This window comes from Xenia sp. Carnegie-2017, unplaced genomic scaffold, assembly GCF_021976095.1.
Source record: "Xenia sp. Carnegie-2017 unplaced genomic scaffold, XeniaSp_v1 HiC_scaffold_22, whole genome shotgun sequence".
NCBI lineage: Eukaryota > Metazoa > Cnidaria > Anthozoa > Malacalcyonacea > Xeniidae > Xenia > Xenia sp. Carnegie-2017.
The window spans coordinates 13,097,202-13,115,396 of record NW_025813485.1 but is presented as its reverse complement, the minus strand read 5'-3'; the positions used below and the strand labels follow the sequence as shown (position 1 = coordinate 13,115,396).

The 18,195-nt window shown below is 36.5% G+C and overlaps 1 protein-coding gene across 5 annotated transcripts; it reads right to left on the bottom strand.

The window, feature by feature from the left end:
• Positions 1 to 970: 970 nt before the first annotated feature.
• Positions 971 to 15,548, bottom strand: LOC124446349 (JNK-interacting protein 3-like). 5 transcript variants are annotated; one of them, XM_046997196.1, is made up of 24 exons: positions 15,101 to 15,548; positions 14,400 to 14,520; positions 13,836 to 13,906; positions 13,309 to 13,403; positions 12,596 to 12,792; positions 11,397 to 12,057; positions 11,104 to 11,160; positions 10,267 to 10,371; positions 9,854 to 9,896; positions 9,562 to 9,692; positions 9,356 to 9,415; positions 9,034 to 9,171; positions 7,901 to 7,971; positions 6,957 to 7,102; positions 6,506 to 6,563; positions 6,203 to 6,442; positions 6,026 to 6,142; positions 5,767 to 5,896; positions 4,286 to 4,366; positions 4,031 to 4,098; positions 3,246 to 3,394; positions 2,585 to 2,756; positions 1,736 to 1,989; positions 971 to 1,562 (listed from the first exon to the last, which is right to left on the bottom strand). In XM_046997196.1, exons 1-24 carry the CDS (start codon positions 15,413 to 15,415, stop codon positions 1,239 to 1,241), a joined length of 3,804 nt encoding a protein of 1,267 aa, XP_046853152.1. In that variant the 5' UTR covers positions 15,416 to 15,548; the 3' UTR covers positions 971 to 1,238. The 5 variants fall into 5 exon arrangements, with proteins under 5 accessions (XP_046853152.1, XP_046853153.1, XP_046853154.1 ...); XM_046997197.1 differs by having other exon boundaries at positions 6,203 to 6,430; XM_046997198.1 differs by having other exon boundaries at positions 6,203 to 6,427.
• Positions 15,549 to 18,195: the final 2,647 nt, after the last annotated feature.

Here is an 18,195-nt window from a genome sequence, read left to right as displayed (position 1 = left end):
TTAGAGCAGTGCAATTTATCGTAAATAACAGTGTAAAAAACAGGAAACAATTTAATTTTGAAAAACTTGCTCCGAAATTGAGTAGTCAAATGGAGAAGTGATTTGTAAACAAAGCAATTACAATGGCTGTCGTAAGTTTTAAGAGTTATGGGAAGTATGAGGTCACTCGTGCTTTTAACACATCGAATATAAATTTAAACTTTTTAATTCTAGCGAGTTTGTAAAGGTTAGCAAGTTATTATTAGTCTAAATAATAATTATCTGAAATTCATTCATTTAGAATGTAAAAGAACATTTCTCTGGGCAGGCGCTACTTTCTTTTTGTGTTATATTTACTTTAATGGTTTTGAAATTTTGTAGTTATCGACCATGTTTATTTGAAAGCAAATTAATCTAAAACGACTTCACCATTACTTTACTCTGCAAGCTACACCCTATCATTCCTCTCTCTACCCTATCAATAGCTGGAAGCCTGCGACGGATTTTTATCACTGAGCTTTACTAGGTGTCCCATCGCTAACATCTTTTCGAAAGATTCTATTGCAACCTGTTATGGAAGGAACTATACAAAACTTACACTGACTGATTTGAACTGAGCCTGATTATACTGTCAGTATAGAACGGGTTGTTTTGACGTAATGCTTGAGTGTAGTTTAAAGCATTATCACAAAATGCTAATATATAGATGGCCATCTCGAAAGATGTATTTGCATATGAAATTCAATAGGAAACTAAGAAAAATTCTCCTCCCCCCGGGTAGATTTACGTAGGAATCATCTTTCAAACATTTTGAATGCATCCAGGAGGGAAATTCCTTCGTTTTCTAGACTGGAGTGAAGAATCAATGACTTAAATCGCGCTTACACAGAAACACTGAAAATGACCTCCTGTATGTTTGCATTCTGTGAATCATACAACGTTTTATGAAAATCAGTGGCTACGAAAAATATTCTAGGAAAAACCCATAAGATTTTGAACACGATAGAAGAATCTATTTCGCTCACAGTCCCTTGGTATCGCTGATACGATATAAAAATAATTTACCAGTGAAGGAGATATTTAAATTGATAAAATATTTCATTTTATAATCAGATTTGTATAAGGCAATTATAAAAATCAGCAATCTCCGTTGGAGACGCGACTGCGAAAATTTCGCGCGATTTACGATCATAAATGTTAGGGCGAACTTGAATCCGACAGAGCGAAGCAACAAAAGAAGCGCTGGTCAGTTTAGTTTACTAATTTCCAGTAACCTGCCAGACCACAAGGTGACTATTTTCAGCTGAAGATATTTTTGAATTAGGAGAAATATCTTCGGGACCACCAATGTTTTCACCACTCTCTATATTGTCGCCAGTTCTAAAGTCAATATAACCCTCTCCCCCACTGATTACAAGCCAACTTTTCTCTTCGTCGAGAACGGCAGATGTGGCCTCAGCTTTCACTGACGACGACGACAGCTTAGGTGAAATTAATGAAGTTGCCTTGTCCATGCACCCAGAGATGGTGACAAAAAACTTGACGGAGTCACGATGTCCGTGAAACGAAATATGCGCGTTAACCTTCATAAAATATGAAAATAAAAACATTTCAAGCAATAAACAATTCTGTAAAAAACATAATGCTTCCGTGTATTTTCTTATAATATAATAAAGTGCACATAAACAAATATAATTGCAGTTAATTCATTTAGCCGTTCTCGTTGTATTGCATATGGATATCTTTATATACTTACCATGGAACAATAAGGCATAAAACGAGAACTTCCTGTCTGTTCTCCCTTCCCTTCAGTGTCCGTGTAAACCCGAACTACTCCTCCTGGCCCACCACTATCTACTGGGGAAGTAACTGGAGATTTTGAAGATTCTGGTTGAGCAACCACCAGTGGTATAGACAGTATAACACCGTTGCCTGTACCAACCCACATGCGGTCCTTGGTCAACAGTAAGGCAGTAATGCGAACGAACGAGAATCCAAGTTTCCCAGCACCTAAAGCGGTCAAAGCACATATGCGAGGTTCATTACTAAAAACTCTAACCACTTGATTCAGTCTAAAGTGAAAATTATTGCGTATCTGTGACACATAAGAAACTTTGGTGAAGAAACCAATTTTACAACGCGAGAAATTGCCAAACTTTCGAATCATATGTATTTCAATAATCATGTCATTAAAGGCATTATTACATTGTAAATGAAATAAATTCAAACACGTTTGTACGTTATCTAAAAAAAATGGGTTAGGCGTTGCGCAGTCGTTCAAGGCGTACGGGCCCTAATGTTGAAAAGAGAATACTTTTTGAGCAAGCAAATGACAGCGCTTTGGAAGGGACCCCCATAGAGAGCCTTTGAGAAATCGCAAGCTACAAGCTAGAAATGATGTGATTTTATTCCACAATTGACTTAAAACACTAAACTTGCATGTGACTATTAATAACTATATGGAATGACTCTTGAACAATTTAGAAATCTAGACAAGTAAACTACCAACCCCCCCCCCCCTCGCATGAAATGGAAGCTTCTGTGTACGCTTATGCATGTGCATGGTTTAAACCTATCACACGTGTAAATTTCAAGCAATTCTTACCAATCAGACTGCTAACACAAGGTTCAATGTCAACATCTTGCAAATGATGAAATGTATGGGCATTATAAAGACGCAAAGTACTATCAAGTCGAATTGACACCCACACTCCATCGCCAATACAGGATAACTGGCGTACTTGACTTTCACGACGTGGATGAGCGTCGAAGGATTTCTAATAATTGACAACCAGGAGCAAAACATCAAAATTGCAACACGTGATTTCTAATTTTTAATCAAAAGCAAACTATTAAGAGATAGGTCATTTGTAATTTGTTGACCAAGTGTAAAAAATATGTACAGTCATAAAACGTAGGGACAATATAAACTTTCGTTGAAGTTTAGGTAGGCATGTACGGCAACAATGCAACCTAAGAACCTTACTGTGAACATTAGCTCAAGACAAAACGTAAGTTTGTGCAAGCTTAAAGTGCAAGTTTTTTTAGCAACTTCTTCATACATGACGGGCAGTTCATGGTGGACAATAATAAATGTAGGTTACTTTTGAAACAATGTTTTATTCTGTTAATTCCCCAGTTTAAATCGTAACTTTTGACCTGGAAAAAATCGACAGAATCATTTTGAAGAAGATTGTGCTATCTCTAAGCTTCGTCAAACCCTGATAAGCCCCTGATAAACAACTTCGTTGGGATATTGAACATACCACAATTCTCATAATTTTTGGATTGATAACTTGAATTTTATTTCTATAGCCACACCATACATGATCATGGACAACGGTCATACAACGAATGGAATGATGAGGGCGTCCAAGGTCCAGTAGGTGATAGTTTTTCAGGTCCCATTGCCCATCTAAACATTCAACAACATCATACATTCAAAATATTTTTCATCGACTAAGGAAAGAAATGACGAGAGAAGAGGAGAGAAGCCAGTTTCGTTTTCAATTAAGAAATAAAAGATGTTAACTGTGTTTGCACAGGTTTATCAAAACCGAGGAAATCTTTGGGAGAACTCGAAAGCAGATCAGTGCAAGCCCGAGATTGATTCACGCAGGTTGCACCTGCTCGAGAGTTCTCTTTTCACAAGCATCTCCGAGGTTTGCATAATCCAATGAAAACACAAAAAACATCTTTTATTTCTTTTATGAAAGACAACAATAATGCGAAACAGACAAATTTAAAACAAACGTTTTAATATTTCTTCAAACAAGCATTCGTTATTGATTTGCAGAATCTCTTTGATTGAGTGATTTGACTTGTTGAGCTCAAATCGGTTTTTGCACAGGCTAATGCAAACACAGCTATAGACTAATCATGACACGCGTTTTATTGCTATTATTTTTTAAAGGAAAATGTGGAAGGGTCGGCCCACATACAAAAACTCAACTCAGTGTACACGCAAGTATCTCGTTGCTACCAGGGTTTGCCTCATTGTGAAAAATTACAACCCTTATGCACAATGCATATTTTAATAGCAATATTTTACCTGGTTTACGTTCAAATATCGCAACGGTACCATCAGCCAGCGCGATAAGAACTTTCCTTCTAATATGACTACACAAAGTAAACAATTCGAGTTTAGCGTTAATACGGAACTATTTTAGGACATACATGTACAAGTAGGTACACTCATGTATTGTGCTAGATGGGGGTATTTTTGCAACCTTTCAAATTGGTCTTTAAAAATAGAATCATAAATTTTCGGAGATGTTAAATATACAACATACGCATGTCAACTTACACAATACTGAGAACTGAATCTCTCAACTTTATGGAATGGAGACATCTTTTCCAATTGGAAATTCCAGAATGAATGTATATGCTACAATTAAAAGTCGTATAAATATACATAAAACAAGCAACTACATTGCCGCTTAAAGTGCATATGAACCTTACAGGATTTTAGAATAGTTTGAAAGAGCAGTTCTCGAAAACTACAAATTTAAAAAAACAAATGAATTGAGATCAAAGCTTTCTTCGCAATTACGGTTTAAAAGTCCAGATTTTCAATACATTTATTTCCCAGTGGGGTCTGGTATCCAGTACATGTTGTGACGTCATGTAAGGAATACAGTCGCGTAGGCTCTATTCAAAACAAGTTATTTGCTTTTTAAAATAATCAATATTTTTTCCGATGTTTCGAGTTTTGCGTCGTTTTTTTTTCAAAATGCCCTCATCTGGGGCGGAAACATCATCTTCAGATTCATCAGAAAATGCAAATTATGATATAGAGTTGAAGTACAGTGTTTTACCGGTGTCTGTCCTTGCAAATTGGTATATCGCCTTGCGAATACACGGGCATTTGGCATGATGTGACAATAGTAAAGAAAATAGCTTGTTAAATTACTATAATGTTCAGGAAGCGAGGACTCAGCCTATTCAGGACATGACGTCACCCGACCGCACAGGTTCAGTCCTTTAGCAGTAAAACCGAGCGCTTGAATGGTATATTTTTGCAACATTGATAGACTGTACAGAGCAAAATATTTGTCCGATTACATCAAAATTTTGGAATATGGCTTTTGACACCACGTACATTGGATAGTGTAAAAACCACGTAAGGTTTATATGCACTTTAAATAAAGAGTTATAAACATATATATAGCTAAACGCACTTACAATAACATATACACCACATATATATAAAAAGATAACGATATCGAAACTGTACACACATTCACGAAAAAATCTTTACGAGAATACATACATTCACGTATACTACACATATATATCTGTAATCTGTATAAGTAATTACAAAGTAAATTGTTTGAACCCGGAGTATCGTTACATGTTTGTAAATGTAGATCGTCCAGGTTGGTATAGTCCTGAGAAGGACTGTTGTTGTTGATGTTGACTGACGTTTCGACAACCGCTAAGGTTGTCGGAAAAAAAGGAAAAAAAAGAAAAAAACAAAAAAAAACTCTGAGGTTGTCGAAACGTCAGTCAACAACAACAAAAAACAGTCCTTCTCAGGACTATACCAACCTGGACGATCTACATTTACAAACATATAAGAACTACGTTAGAAAGTTTTGGGGACGTTTTGGTAATACCTGAGAAACCAACAATTATTCTGGCTGAGCTTTTCGTTTTTTGGTTAATGGATCAATCAAAAATCATTATATAATCGTCCAACCAGTGAATTAATTAATTCATAGCTAAATTATGATACAAATACAAAAGCGCTCTCATATCAAATGCTTCGATGTTCCCAAAACTCACCAACCAGATTGAGCACCAAACCAAACTGTAGCAAGCATAGTGGTGACTTGGTCGACTGACTCTTCATTTGACTTTGCACCATTTCCACTTGGAGTTCCCGAATCTTCACGCACAGCTCTTGGTTTGATATCTGCATACATCAATAAAATTTACAATAAAAAAATTTTTACAAACGGATGATCATAAAACGTGTGCCTATTTTAGGCGAATGTAAGAGCTTTCAAATCTGCCACTCATATACATCGAATACAAATCTTACCAAGAGGATCAAAAAGTTCCGACGTGGACAAAGAGTCACTGGTCTTATCAAAACTTCCAAAGCTATCATGAGCTTCGGCATAATTAGGCTGTCCCTCAGAGGTAGATCCGGAATCTGCTGTAATAGGAATCCTTGGTAAATGAAAGAAAATATTAGTAAAAAGTAGACAAAACAAACCGTCTTGTTTATGGACACACGATGTGGAAAGATCGACAACATCATCCTTCTTTTGATCATCAAAATCTTCCTCGCTAACAGCAGGTACAGCGGTCATACACAAGAGGTGTGAGGAACATAACACAAAGCACTCCAAGACTTTCTGAGGCGAGTTACCATCAATGACCGTCACTTTGCTACAAGAGTGGGTGCTACTACCAATCCATAACGTTGCCGAGTTCGATTCTTCTAAAGACGGACCTGCGTTAGATGTATCTTTAACACAACCGGATTCGCGGCAACTATCAGCGTAGAATACACTACCTCCTACGGGAGAACCGCCATCTTTGAGGTGTTGTTCGACAACCGTCGCACACCATATCTAAAAAAAGAATTTAAATGAAAAAAAAGAATTTTTTTTTGTAAGTAAAAGCAAGCGACAAGAACGAGAGATCTAAGGATAGTGCAAAGTTTCAAACAACAGCTTTATGACTTGTTATTTATGTACGTAGGTCAATCTTAAAATAACTTTTTGTATTTGCAATTAGTCTATGGTCGTATTTGTGAATGCGAGATCGCAAAATTATATTACTGTACGAGTATGAATGAAAAATCAAAACACAATAAAATGACTCTCATCCAAAACAAAAGAGTCGTTCGGGCAGACTCAGTGAATCTTCCAAGGTTATAAAGAAACACAAATCACAGTCCAGTTGAAAAAATTGTTTGCTTTTCATAATTGTACAAGCATTTATGATTTAGGTTGAAACTTTACCTTCATTCCAGGTTCATTAACGTTCAACGGTCTACAATAAATGGGAACTGGAACCGACAGAAGTCCTTTACTGTCATTGGCCCCTTCAGTGGAATAACGTGAAGGTAAACTCCATCCGTACGCTTGCATCCGACCCACAGGAATGCCTATGGACATCAACAAAATGGAATCAGTCAAGAAGGGAAATTTACTCTCTCCATTACAGAAGTTTACGTTCATATGAACAAAAATGCACCTACGCGTAAAGTCACTCATGACTAGTCACTAGTTTAGTTGCCCAATTATTTTCAAATATACATTATAAGTAATATTTTGCGTGTGTTATCAAGTTGATCTTAGGCAAGGTGCAGACGTGGATTTCATAAAATTAATGGAAAGCAGCGCGAAAGGTCGCGAAATATGTGACGGTCACCGGTCATTATCCAGTTTTTTTTTTCATTTTGAGCAGCAAATATTTTTTCTTGGTCTCAGCCAAGATCGGTGTATGAGCACTTATCTAATTCTCAATCATAAACTCTTGCAACAAAATTTTATATTCTGCAATAACTTTGAGATAAAGCATCTTGTTAGGAATCCAAAGGCATTGCGGTGACGAACAGAAACGATCAACTGTAAAGCAGACGACGTCTCGTATTGCAACGCAAATTACATTTTTCGTCAATTTTTTCACGTTATATTCCTGGCTCGTATATGAGAGAATTAATTCTATTTAAAACTCGGCCTATTCAGACAATTTAATTTATCATTAATCATAACAATCAAATATGCACAAGTTCAAGGAAAAATCAATTTTGTCAAGTAAGTTAAATACGTAATTGACTGGTCACAATGACCGCTATGCTTTCTGGGTTTAATTGACCGGTCGCAATGACCGCTATGCTTTCTGGGTTCATTTCGACGCACGAGTGCGACCAATCCGTTCTTAATTCAATGTTTATTCTTACCGGATGTCATCGATGCACGCAACTGTTTCATTCTTGTTCGTTTCTCCATAAGTCTTTGTCTTTCAACTTGGCTAAAATGGCCGAAAGATAAACATTTATCGATACGTAAGGAGGGAAAGCAGCAGTCTTTTCACACGGAGGAGCAACCTAGTGGTTTATCCATTCGCTTAAGTAGTGTGCATGCTAGAAACGTAATGACATTATTCACCACAAAGACAAGAGGTGACGGATTTCAATTTGAAGCATTTGCAATAAAAATGATGGGTGAGTTATTGCCAGCTGGTTACAATGCTCATATTTCGGACGACTTTTCAAGCGTTATGCTATTGAAGGTAAGAGTCATTTTGTTCGATTGAAATGAAACTATTTGTAGTAGTGTTGCACTATTATGCACTATTACGTAGTAGTGTAGCACTATTATGTGGTAGTGTTGCACTATTTGTAGTAGTGTTGCACTATAGTAGTGTTGCACTATAGTAGTGTTGTACTATAGTAGTGTTGTACTATTTATAAAAGAGTTGTACTATTTGTAATAGAGTTGCACTATAGTAGTGTTGTACTATTTGTAGTAGAGTTGCACTATAGTAGTGCTGCACTATAGTAGTGTTGTATTATTTGTAGTAGTGTTGCACTATAGTAGTGTTGTACTATTTGTAGTAGAGTTGCACTATAGTAGTGTTGCACTATAGTAGTGTTGTACTATAGTAGTGTTGTACTATTTGTAGTAGAGTGGCACTATAGTAGTGTTGTACTATTTGTAGTAGAGTGGCACTATAGTAGTGTTGTACTATTTGTAGTAGTGTTGCACTATAGTAGTGTTGCACTATTTGTAGTAGAGTTGCACTATAGTAGTGTTGCACTATAGTAGTGTTGCACTATTTGTAGTAGAGTGGCACTATAGTAGTGTTGCACTATTTGTAGTAGAGTTGCACTATAGTAATGTTGCAGTATTTGTAGTAGAGTTGCACTATAGTAGTGTTGCAGTATTTGTAGTAGAGTTGCAATATAGTAATGTTGCACTACAGTAGTGTTGCACTATAGTAGTGTTGTACTATAGTAGTGTTGCACTACAGTAGTGTTGAAAATAATAATTACATGGAATCTAAATCGATCCTTCAATGTACACAACTCACCTATCAACCACACCTTGAGGTGTCTCTGCACTTGCATCGGACGGAGATCTTCCGGTGGAAACATTTTGAGATCCTTTTGAGAGACTAACTGGACTGGGAGTGGGTCTTTTTGGAGTTGCACTGAATAAGCCACTAAACCTGTAAAGCACATGTCAAACAAAGGAAGTGTCAGGAACCATAACCCTTGTGCACTGACAGCTGCATAACAAACAAATCAATTATAATAATGCAAAAAAATTTATCAACAAGCCACGGAAAATAACTTAGTGAAATTGTCAAGTTGAAGTCAACGAGGCAATTCATCAGAGTTGAAATAACTTACAATTTCCAAACCCACGATTTTTTCTTCTGTTGAAGTTCAAGACTTTTCTCTTTAGAAGCCCTGTAACACAGTCAAGTTGTTGCATCACCAATACAGTTTATGCATGTGCGATGTACAACAACCCCATAATGCATCAGCACGCAGTTAGTAACATTGTAAAAGAGCAGATCAATAATCCTATAAATTTAGAAAGGGATCACCATAACCTTATCATTTCAGTCCATCGAACAGCCTCCTGTAATTCCATGAGCCTTTCTTTATATTGATTTCGTTCCATTAAAACTCGAGCCATTTCGACTCTGCTGAACCGTTTGCGATGTGCAGCTGATACATTGGCCTAATATGAAAAAAATCATGATCAATTGATACAGAATGCAAATTCCCCTCACGAAAATGTTTCAACTTGGCCAAAGAAAAAAATGACAAAACGCTTGGCCAAAGAAAAGATGAGAAAACGCTATAGGTGATCGACATTCTTGTTGATGACAAGAATCTTACCTCTTTCAAAGCCATGGTTGACTTATCCAATTCTTGTTTAAGCCTAAAACAAAATTAGAAGATGGAAGTTGACAAATACGATGAAAAAATCAACTGACACCCTTTGGTAAGAACAAAACGAGAGATATTTTAAAAACAAAAAAACACAAGGATCGATATTTTCAGGACAAGAGAAATGATATCACAAACAAGTTCCCGAGGCTATACGTAAGCAAACGACCTGCCCACGTGGTGGCGAATGAAATCCATCCAGTCATATAAAAGAAAATGAAAACTAATCCTTCAATTTAGAGTAAATAACGACATTACATTGAAGCAGACGACTTGTGAAACCTGAAATTGCTACCCATGAAATGATCGACTGCAAGGAATAAAATTTCATACATCCAATGATAAAATTTATCCCCAGTTACCATTTAATCTCCTGATTCTGTTTTTCATAACTTTCCCCTTTGGTGGACAGGGATTCCATCTTCTCTTTCATAACAGCTGATTCATCCTTTAGCATTTCATTCTCACTAAGAGAAAACAATGAAGACAGTCAATGGCATACACTACACGTCACGTCGTACCTGAATTGTGCCGTACCCTGATCGTCAATTGTACCGCAACTGGACTGTCATTAATATAATGTACAGGCATCCACATTATGACAATATATGCAATCATTTTTACCAGATTCGGTCAGATGAGCTCTAAGTGATGAGCTCCAACTCCCTCCTGTTGCAGAGTTTTCAAATATATAAAGCAGGTGGGAGAGTCTAAGCCTATCATACGAAATCTATTAAAAAAAGATTGCATGTACAGCCACACTTGCCAATACCTTACAAGTAATAGTCACTGATGTGTATATCAAACTGGCTAACGCATCCACGTCAAAATATAACAAGAAAAGTAGATTCGGATGTAAGTTCATTTGCATACGTTATAGAGGTCAAACTTTTTACACTTTAATTTGTTTTTTCACAAATTTCTGATGTAGAAAGAATAGAATTATACACGTATCATAAAAAAGACCTGTAAAGCATTTACATCGCCAAAGTATGGGAAGGTGAGCTATGCAAATGAGCAAACACCGTGCTTCAATTTTCAAACCAGTCATCCGGTCGAATAAACATATCAGTGGTAATCATTTCTGGTTAGGATGATCAAAATTGTTAATCGCTACAATAATAATTTCGTACTTCTACAACCTGAACTGATGACTACTCTGCATGTGAAATTTATATGCGTGTTTCTTAGAAACAAACCTTCTTATTTCTTCAATACGCTTTAATAGATCATTTTTCAGCGTGAGCAATTTACTCCTAAAGTAGAAGAAATATATAACTACTCGTGGCACATAAAGTCAGTTGAGCACAGTGTAGCTACAAGCTATAGCAAACTAGGTTTTCCTCAAAACTTCAAAAACGTTACAATTCTATGGTTGCAAATAGGGGTAACGTTCACTCTTCATTAGGCGCATCCCACCAAATATTTAGATAATTTCATTGGTCGGCCATTCGCCGCCAATCTTATCAATGCATAAAAAGTTTTAACTTACTTTGTTTCAACGAGTTCTTCATTTTCTTTCAACACCGATTCAAGTTCTTTACCCATAAGCGATATTTCGGCGCCCTCGTCAATCTCCTCAATCGCGCTCGGTTCTTGATTTGCTAACTCAGCAAATAAAGAGTTTGTATTCACTGATTCTTCGGCTGGAGCTAACTCCAACGGACCTTTGAGATCGTGCGATGAACTTTTATCCAAACTGCTTCTGTTGTTGCCAGATAGGCTTACGGTACCTTCAAGTTCGGGAGTCGACGATAAAATAGCTTGAATATCTGGACTAAGTTCACCAACCATCGAATCATTAATAGATTGAGATTTACTCTCAGGACTAGAGATGAGATTCCGGACATCATCAACACCAACAACAGGAGGGTGAGACACATCCGAATCATTGTACGTTTTCACACCACTTGGATCGGAATCGCCACTTGGCTGAGAGCTCATTTCACTTAAGGTCTGTTCTACTCTTATTTGATTCAGATGTTCGCTAGACGTTGCGTCCCCTTTACTTGCCTGAGTAAGACTGTTTTCTTTCAATTCAGCAATCGTTTCAATAGGCGTCGAGAATGTTCTTGTTTCTTCCAAAAAAGACATGGCTTGAGCAGCCCCATTGTTCACTTGTTCTTCTTCGGACATGTTTACCGACAGACGATCTTCACTCAAACGAAATAAAACGGAATTAATGCACAATGAATTTTTCTGCAAGTGCAAAAGACAAAAATTCGGCATGATAATGCTCACAGAGCTATGCTTTTTTCCTGAGCATTTCGAACTCGTGTCCAAAATTTTTGCTCTTAAGCTTTCCTTTGCTATAACTACCGTATACTTCATTCGACTACATCCATCGACAACTAAGCTCAATAGTATTAAAAGGCCCGTTCACACAATCCGAGTTGTCGGATCCGATTGTTTCAGTTCCTACTTTTGGTTACTTGTTCAGACGGTTCGATAATTTTGTTGATATTTATATTTGTTTAGATATTTGTATATTTAGATATTTTTCGTTTAGATATTTGTTTTTATCCAGTACGTTTATCCATATATTTTGCATTTTTTTTGTTCTTGTTTCATAGGAATAAAAAATCATTCGCAAACTTTGCTCTAGTAGGAACGGAAAAAGACGTGCTGATCTTGCTCTCGTAAAGACACAAGTTTTACCTACAAATCAAATCACTATCAATTAGACGGTACCTTCCAAATTGACTTTTACCATAGATTCGTCTTCAAATGAAAGATTATTTTTCTTTCCAAGCCTCTTCTTCGGTTTGAAATCAGTGTTCTGATTTGGTGTTTGTGGTGTTGGACTCACGGAACCCGAAAGGTTTGGCTGAGACACCGAGTTGAACAATCCTTGCATAGCGTTATTTTCCAAGGATAACACAGGTCTCCTAGAAAAGATTATGCACAAAGCTATAACATAACGTTGAAAAGCGTTAAAACTCACACATTGGTAATTCTTCCAGCCTTTCATACGGCATAGAGTACATACACATGTATGTTATATGATTTATAAATTATTTCATAATGCACCTTCATGGATGGATTTTGCAGGGAGTGGGGAGGTGTTCAATGGGTGCAAACACCTCCTCTCCATAGATCGAAAGTGTGCAGAAGGGGCATCAATTTTCTGACAAAATACTATATACAAGCAATTGAGCAAAAATATCTGTGATGAGCACATTTGCAAATAATATCTCACTAAAATGGTATAAAAGTATAACAGAACTGAACAAAAGAAGTCTAACTTGGCACAATGACACCCATAAAGTAGCCACTGAAATCTAATCCAAACAAGAGCACCCACCCCACAGAAAATATCATCCTCAATCCATCCATGAACATTATCCTATCACTAATCTCATACCATACAAATGTTAAAAAAAAAGAAAACATATTTGACCTACTTGAGTTTTGGTGTTTCAGGAGCTCCACCAGGTGTAACAGGCAATCGACCAACTTTTTCATTTTTTTCCATTCGCTCCATAAAGCGATGGAGCATCTGTTATTCATAAGATAAATACATGTGATCAATATACTACACAAGGCCTCCTTCTCAATAATCCAAGCTTGTAAAAAAATGGCCACAGAAATGGTTCTATGGTTAACATAATTGCATTGTTATGTGTCTACATATGTACAACGGTCAGCTTTTATTTGTCCTGTTACGTTAATTTTTCCGTCTTCACTCACTAACAGTCAAAACAATAGATTTTTAAAGAAATTACAACTTTTACAAACCACTTGCCCGGTTTCGAAATTAATTTTTTGATTGTTTTTACTTGGGGATAAACCAGATGATGCCAAAATATAAAAACTTTTACTAAAATGATAGTTTTCCGGACATTTTTAAATTTGGCTGACTTTTTTAATAAACCCTGTTGTATAAAAAGTCAAAAACGAGTGGGCTGGCTACGCCATTGCCCTTACATACTTCTGAATGCCTTTGATGAAGGGAATTGTAATCACGAGACTTTTCATTCAATCTCTCCTCTGTCCTTTGCACTGTAAAGAAAGAAACAAAGCAACAAGCATGAATAACAATGGGAGAACTTTTGAAAATTATATAGATTGTATGCAGCAAGAATTACTACAAGAGCCTAAGCTTGAAAACAAGGTTGGCATTGGCAATGTGAAGATTGCACTCAACACTGCAGGTTTTATTCATGCAGGCAAATCAAACTCTTATTACTCATAAAAGTTAAATGCTAATCTTGGAAGTTTGAAAATTCATTTTGAAGATAGCGTATCTTTTCCATTGTTCTACCTTGATAACATAGGTTAAAAACTGTATATATGGATACCGGTTATACATAAAGACAATAATTTGCAGTTAGTTTGCCACCAAACATTCGATCATTGAAATTGCCTAGTGCGGACTATAGTCTGGCGAAGGTCGGCAATTTTCTGCCCAACTTACTTTTGACTTTTTCAACAGCTGCTACAATAAGCAAAAACCTGAGCTATTTTTGGCAAGAAATTGTTCCTTCAAACATACCATGATCTGTCAAGCTCTTAATTTTACTTTCAAGAGTTCTTTTTTCAAGTTTTTCTGCTTCAAGATTTTTCAAAATTTCTTGCTTTTCCTGTTCATGTTCATCTTCCACTCGCAGATATTTCTAAAAAATATTTTCGAAGAATAGATGATTCATATACATGAGATTTTTCAGTTTCAAAACAATAACTTTTCGCACGTTTATAACTAGATACCCTATGGCATCTAGGCTACATGGAATGCAATCTGATATGCATCTTCACTTACATTACGATGGTGGAGACAAATTCATTGATTTACAGGATGTAACATGCATTACTTTGAACTTCATTGTACTCAAAACTGTACTCAAAACTTAGGTTCACAATAAAAATTCCTTTTTATCTCAAACTCCTTATACTCCTTGACAGCTTCATGTGCCTTGTGTCACATTACACAAAATGTTGGCTTATTCTTTCTTTGCAAGAAATCACAGATTGTTGTAAGGAATGAATGATAAAGAAAAACATAAAATCAACAGCAATATACATGAATTGAAAGAATTTATCAATCATTACGTTAGCATTCGAATATCATCATTAGCTAGCGTTATTTTGTACCGTTGTACTTTCATTTCTTCACGGCATTTTTACGGCGGGCAGTTTCTACTATGAAATGAGAGCTTAGATGAGAAGAATACTCCATTGACTTCAAAAGATACTTACATTTTCGGCAATCTTTCTCAATTGCTTTTCACGTTCATATTGCGTTAGTAGCTGTTCATTGTCGTCATTCAGCAGTTCCAAATCAACATATTGTTCATTGTTGTCATTATACGCAGAGTCTAGTTGTTCCAGCACAGATACCATCAAAGGCATAAGTCCCGAAACTACTTCTTGTCCATGTTTTTGGATCATACGTTCAAATTCGGCATAGATCGCGGCAGCAAGGGAGGACACTCGTTCAGATAACACAGACGTCGGCCCGTCATCACCGCTCGCATAGACATCAGATTTTCCTGCCAGCTCGACATCATCCATGATAAACCAACAACAACAGGCAGGTTTTATATGCAGAACTTAGCCAACACAAGCAACATTAAAAATTCAATAGATTTCGAACAAACACAACAAATGCAGACATCTTCCGATCAATGTTTGCTGAGCAACATGAGCCTGCGCTACGACTGGAAAGCAAGCATGCCAACCAACATTATGCCGACATGTGAGAGAAATGTGAAATATGGGATGGTGGTACGTCCCCCTTTACGTGCTATCCTGGAAAGGAGGAAGGTGTGTGATAAATGCGTACATTTGCGTACTGTAGAAAGGGTGCGGCAAAGCTGCTGTTTCGCACAAATGACAGTTTGGAATATAATTTTGGTTCCCTGAGTAATCATAGTATTTGTACATAATTCGAGGATTATGCATCATAAGCTTACCTAAACTGGCTAAGAAAAGGAAATCATTTTAGCATCAACTTAAGATTGTTGGTCGCTAAAAATCGAAAATTTTTGTACAATGGGGGAGAAGGAAGTTAATAATTCATAAAATTTTGAGTACGTGCTAAATGGATGACGCCTTGTTTATATGTGTGCAGACATTTTTGTCATGTTTACATTGACGCCTTCATATTTTAATAATTATAAAAAATGACAATGATTTAATGCCATTTTATATTAATTTTTCAATTAATGTCGCCCATCAGGGTTCACTTCAAACTTTCGCAAGCCAAGTATTTTAAAATACACTTCTTTGATCCGCCTTTAATTCTAACTTCACATTGTGTGATTTGGGAAATGTATGAAAGGAGAATTTGAATTACTGGCTCTACGAACGTCAGAATGAAAAGTAGAAATGTGAAAACTACTCAGGAAATATTCTAAGAGCTATGTGTCTGATGAAAAAGTCTCTCTGTATTTTGCACGGAAAGGCCCAAACATTGTCATAGTTTCACAATTTTCTACTGGGAAGAAAAGTTCGATGTAGTGTTTGTGTAATTAAGTACAAAAAGCGTCCAAGCTTGAGAGACGTGGCAAAGGGGGCTACATTTAGGGCATATACATGAAATTAAAGGTCTTTAAACAAAAACATGCTTCAGATCATAGATGCTTGTCTGAACAAACATACAGTAGCTTGATAAGTTACGGATGTGTAGACATGCATCAAAACTATCACTCTCACACAAGTGTTTAAAAGCCACTAGTCTACAAACCAAAAAGTTCTTACGAATTACGACAGAATGAAGTTCAACTACAATTATAGCCAAGCCAAGATCCTATCGACAACATTCAGGTGCATCTCAAAATTTAACCAGATTGCGTCATATTAAGTACCAGGATGTTTCGTCATTATTTTTATTGTTCTTTTTCCCTCACTTCGCAAAATTTTATTCTTCCAAAAGAAAATGAGGCAGTTGAACGTGGAATTCGTTGAAATGATACTTTTAGTCCACAGCCAGGTTATTTGAACTTTACGTGTGTTCTCCTCCTCCTTCACGCTAACTGCGACATAAACAAGGATAGGAAGATGTAGTAAAACCAAGCACGAAACCGAAAGCAAGCAACTAGAAATGTTTTTTAGTTTCAAAGATCGTTTTGCTGTGGTCGTTGATACAGCAGCTTTGCGCTTTCCCATTCTTCGAGCGATGAAAAATAACTTCATATTTATGAATAAAAGTGGTGGTGCGACACAGAGCGCGAAAATAATCGTCGCTATTTGATCAGTAATGACGAGGTTATTAAATGAAATCCCGGTTAGGGTGACTTCAAAAAGTAATAAAAGAACAAGAACAGCAAGGAGTCTGCGTCGAGTGATTGATACACGATGAAACAGCGGATGAGCATTAGCAAGATATCTGTCGAAGTTCATCGTCAACAGAGCTAGTAATGTGAAGCCCTGGAATATATCACTTCCATCCACAAATACGTAAACTTTTTTCAAAGTATCTTCATCATCAACAATCCAAAGTGCCGAATAGATTGTTAGCAGTGGGTGATTTGTAATTACAGAAAGTAAGTCAAAACACGAGAGAATCATTAGCATGAAATAAGAAAGTTTTTTTTGCAATTGGGACGATTTCCAATAGCAAAGTATAACCAGAGCGTTCACAAAAACTCCTAGAAAAGTGAACAGTGTGTTGAAAGTACACAAGAAGATCAAGTGAATACAAATTTCCCTGTCCATTCAACTTTTTGCAACTCCTCTTTATTCACCAAACAATACACAAATGTTTTTAGCAAGGTCTTTAATTTATGGACACATTTGCAAAGGTTTTTATCTTGAAAGACAAATCAATCATCCAAGGAAGAATTAAGTATGTCATAATTAAAAGTAATTTAAACAGAGCATGGTTGGCAAGGAATTGCTAGAAAAGATGCAAGCACAGCTGTTTGCGTGTTTTGACAAAACTTTTTCATAACATTGAACGCGAGCAGTTAAAGTAACTCATCCAGTCGTTACTATAATCCAATCCGCAGAAAATTAATGCCAATTGTCCAGTAGCCGATCAAAACACGAAAAAATCCTCTCATAAGTATTGGGAGCAATGTACGTAAAGACATAACTTTTATGTCACAAATTTAAAATTAATAAAACTTTCCAAAAATTGACACAAATAAAGTATAAGGAAGCAGCCTGCCAATCATGCAAATTAATAAAGATAGTCAATGCTAACATGTAGCCGAATGAAAATGAATCGACGTCCGAACCTCGATCACCTTATTAACGAAGAAAACTTTCAAATCTTGAGTATTTGCAAAGCACTGAATGACTCAAGTAATCTGTGTTGAAAATACAGGGCAACAGCTGGGATATTATAG

What these genes read in the sequence shown, in the direction of transcription:
- LOC124446349 (XM_046997194.1), bottom strand. Translation starts at nt 15,415, where the DNA reads ATGGATGATGTCGAGCTGGCAGGAAAATCTGATGTCTATGCGAGCGGT. An exon ending in TGAGAAAGATTGCCGAAAAT is followed by an intron (nt 14,521 to 15,100) that starts GTAAGTATCTTT and finishes AATATTTTTTAG; the next exon opens with AAATATCTGCGAGTGGAAGA. An exon ending in GGAACTTTTTGATCCTCTTG is followed by an intron (nt 5,897 to 6,025) that starts GTAAGATTTGTA and finishes TGATGTATGCAG; the next exon opens with ATATCAAACCAAGAGCTGTG.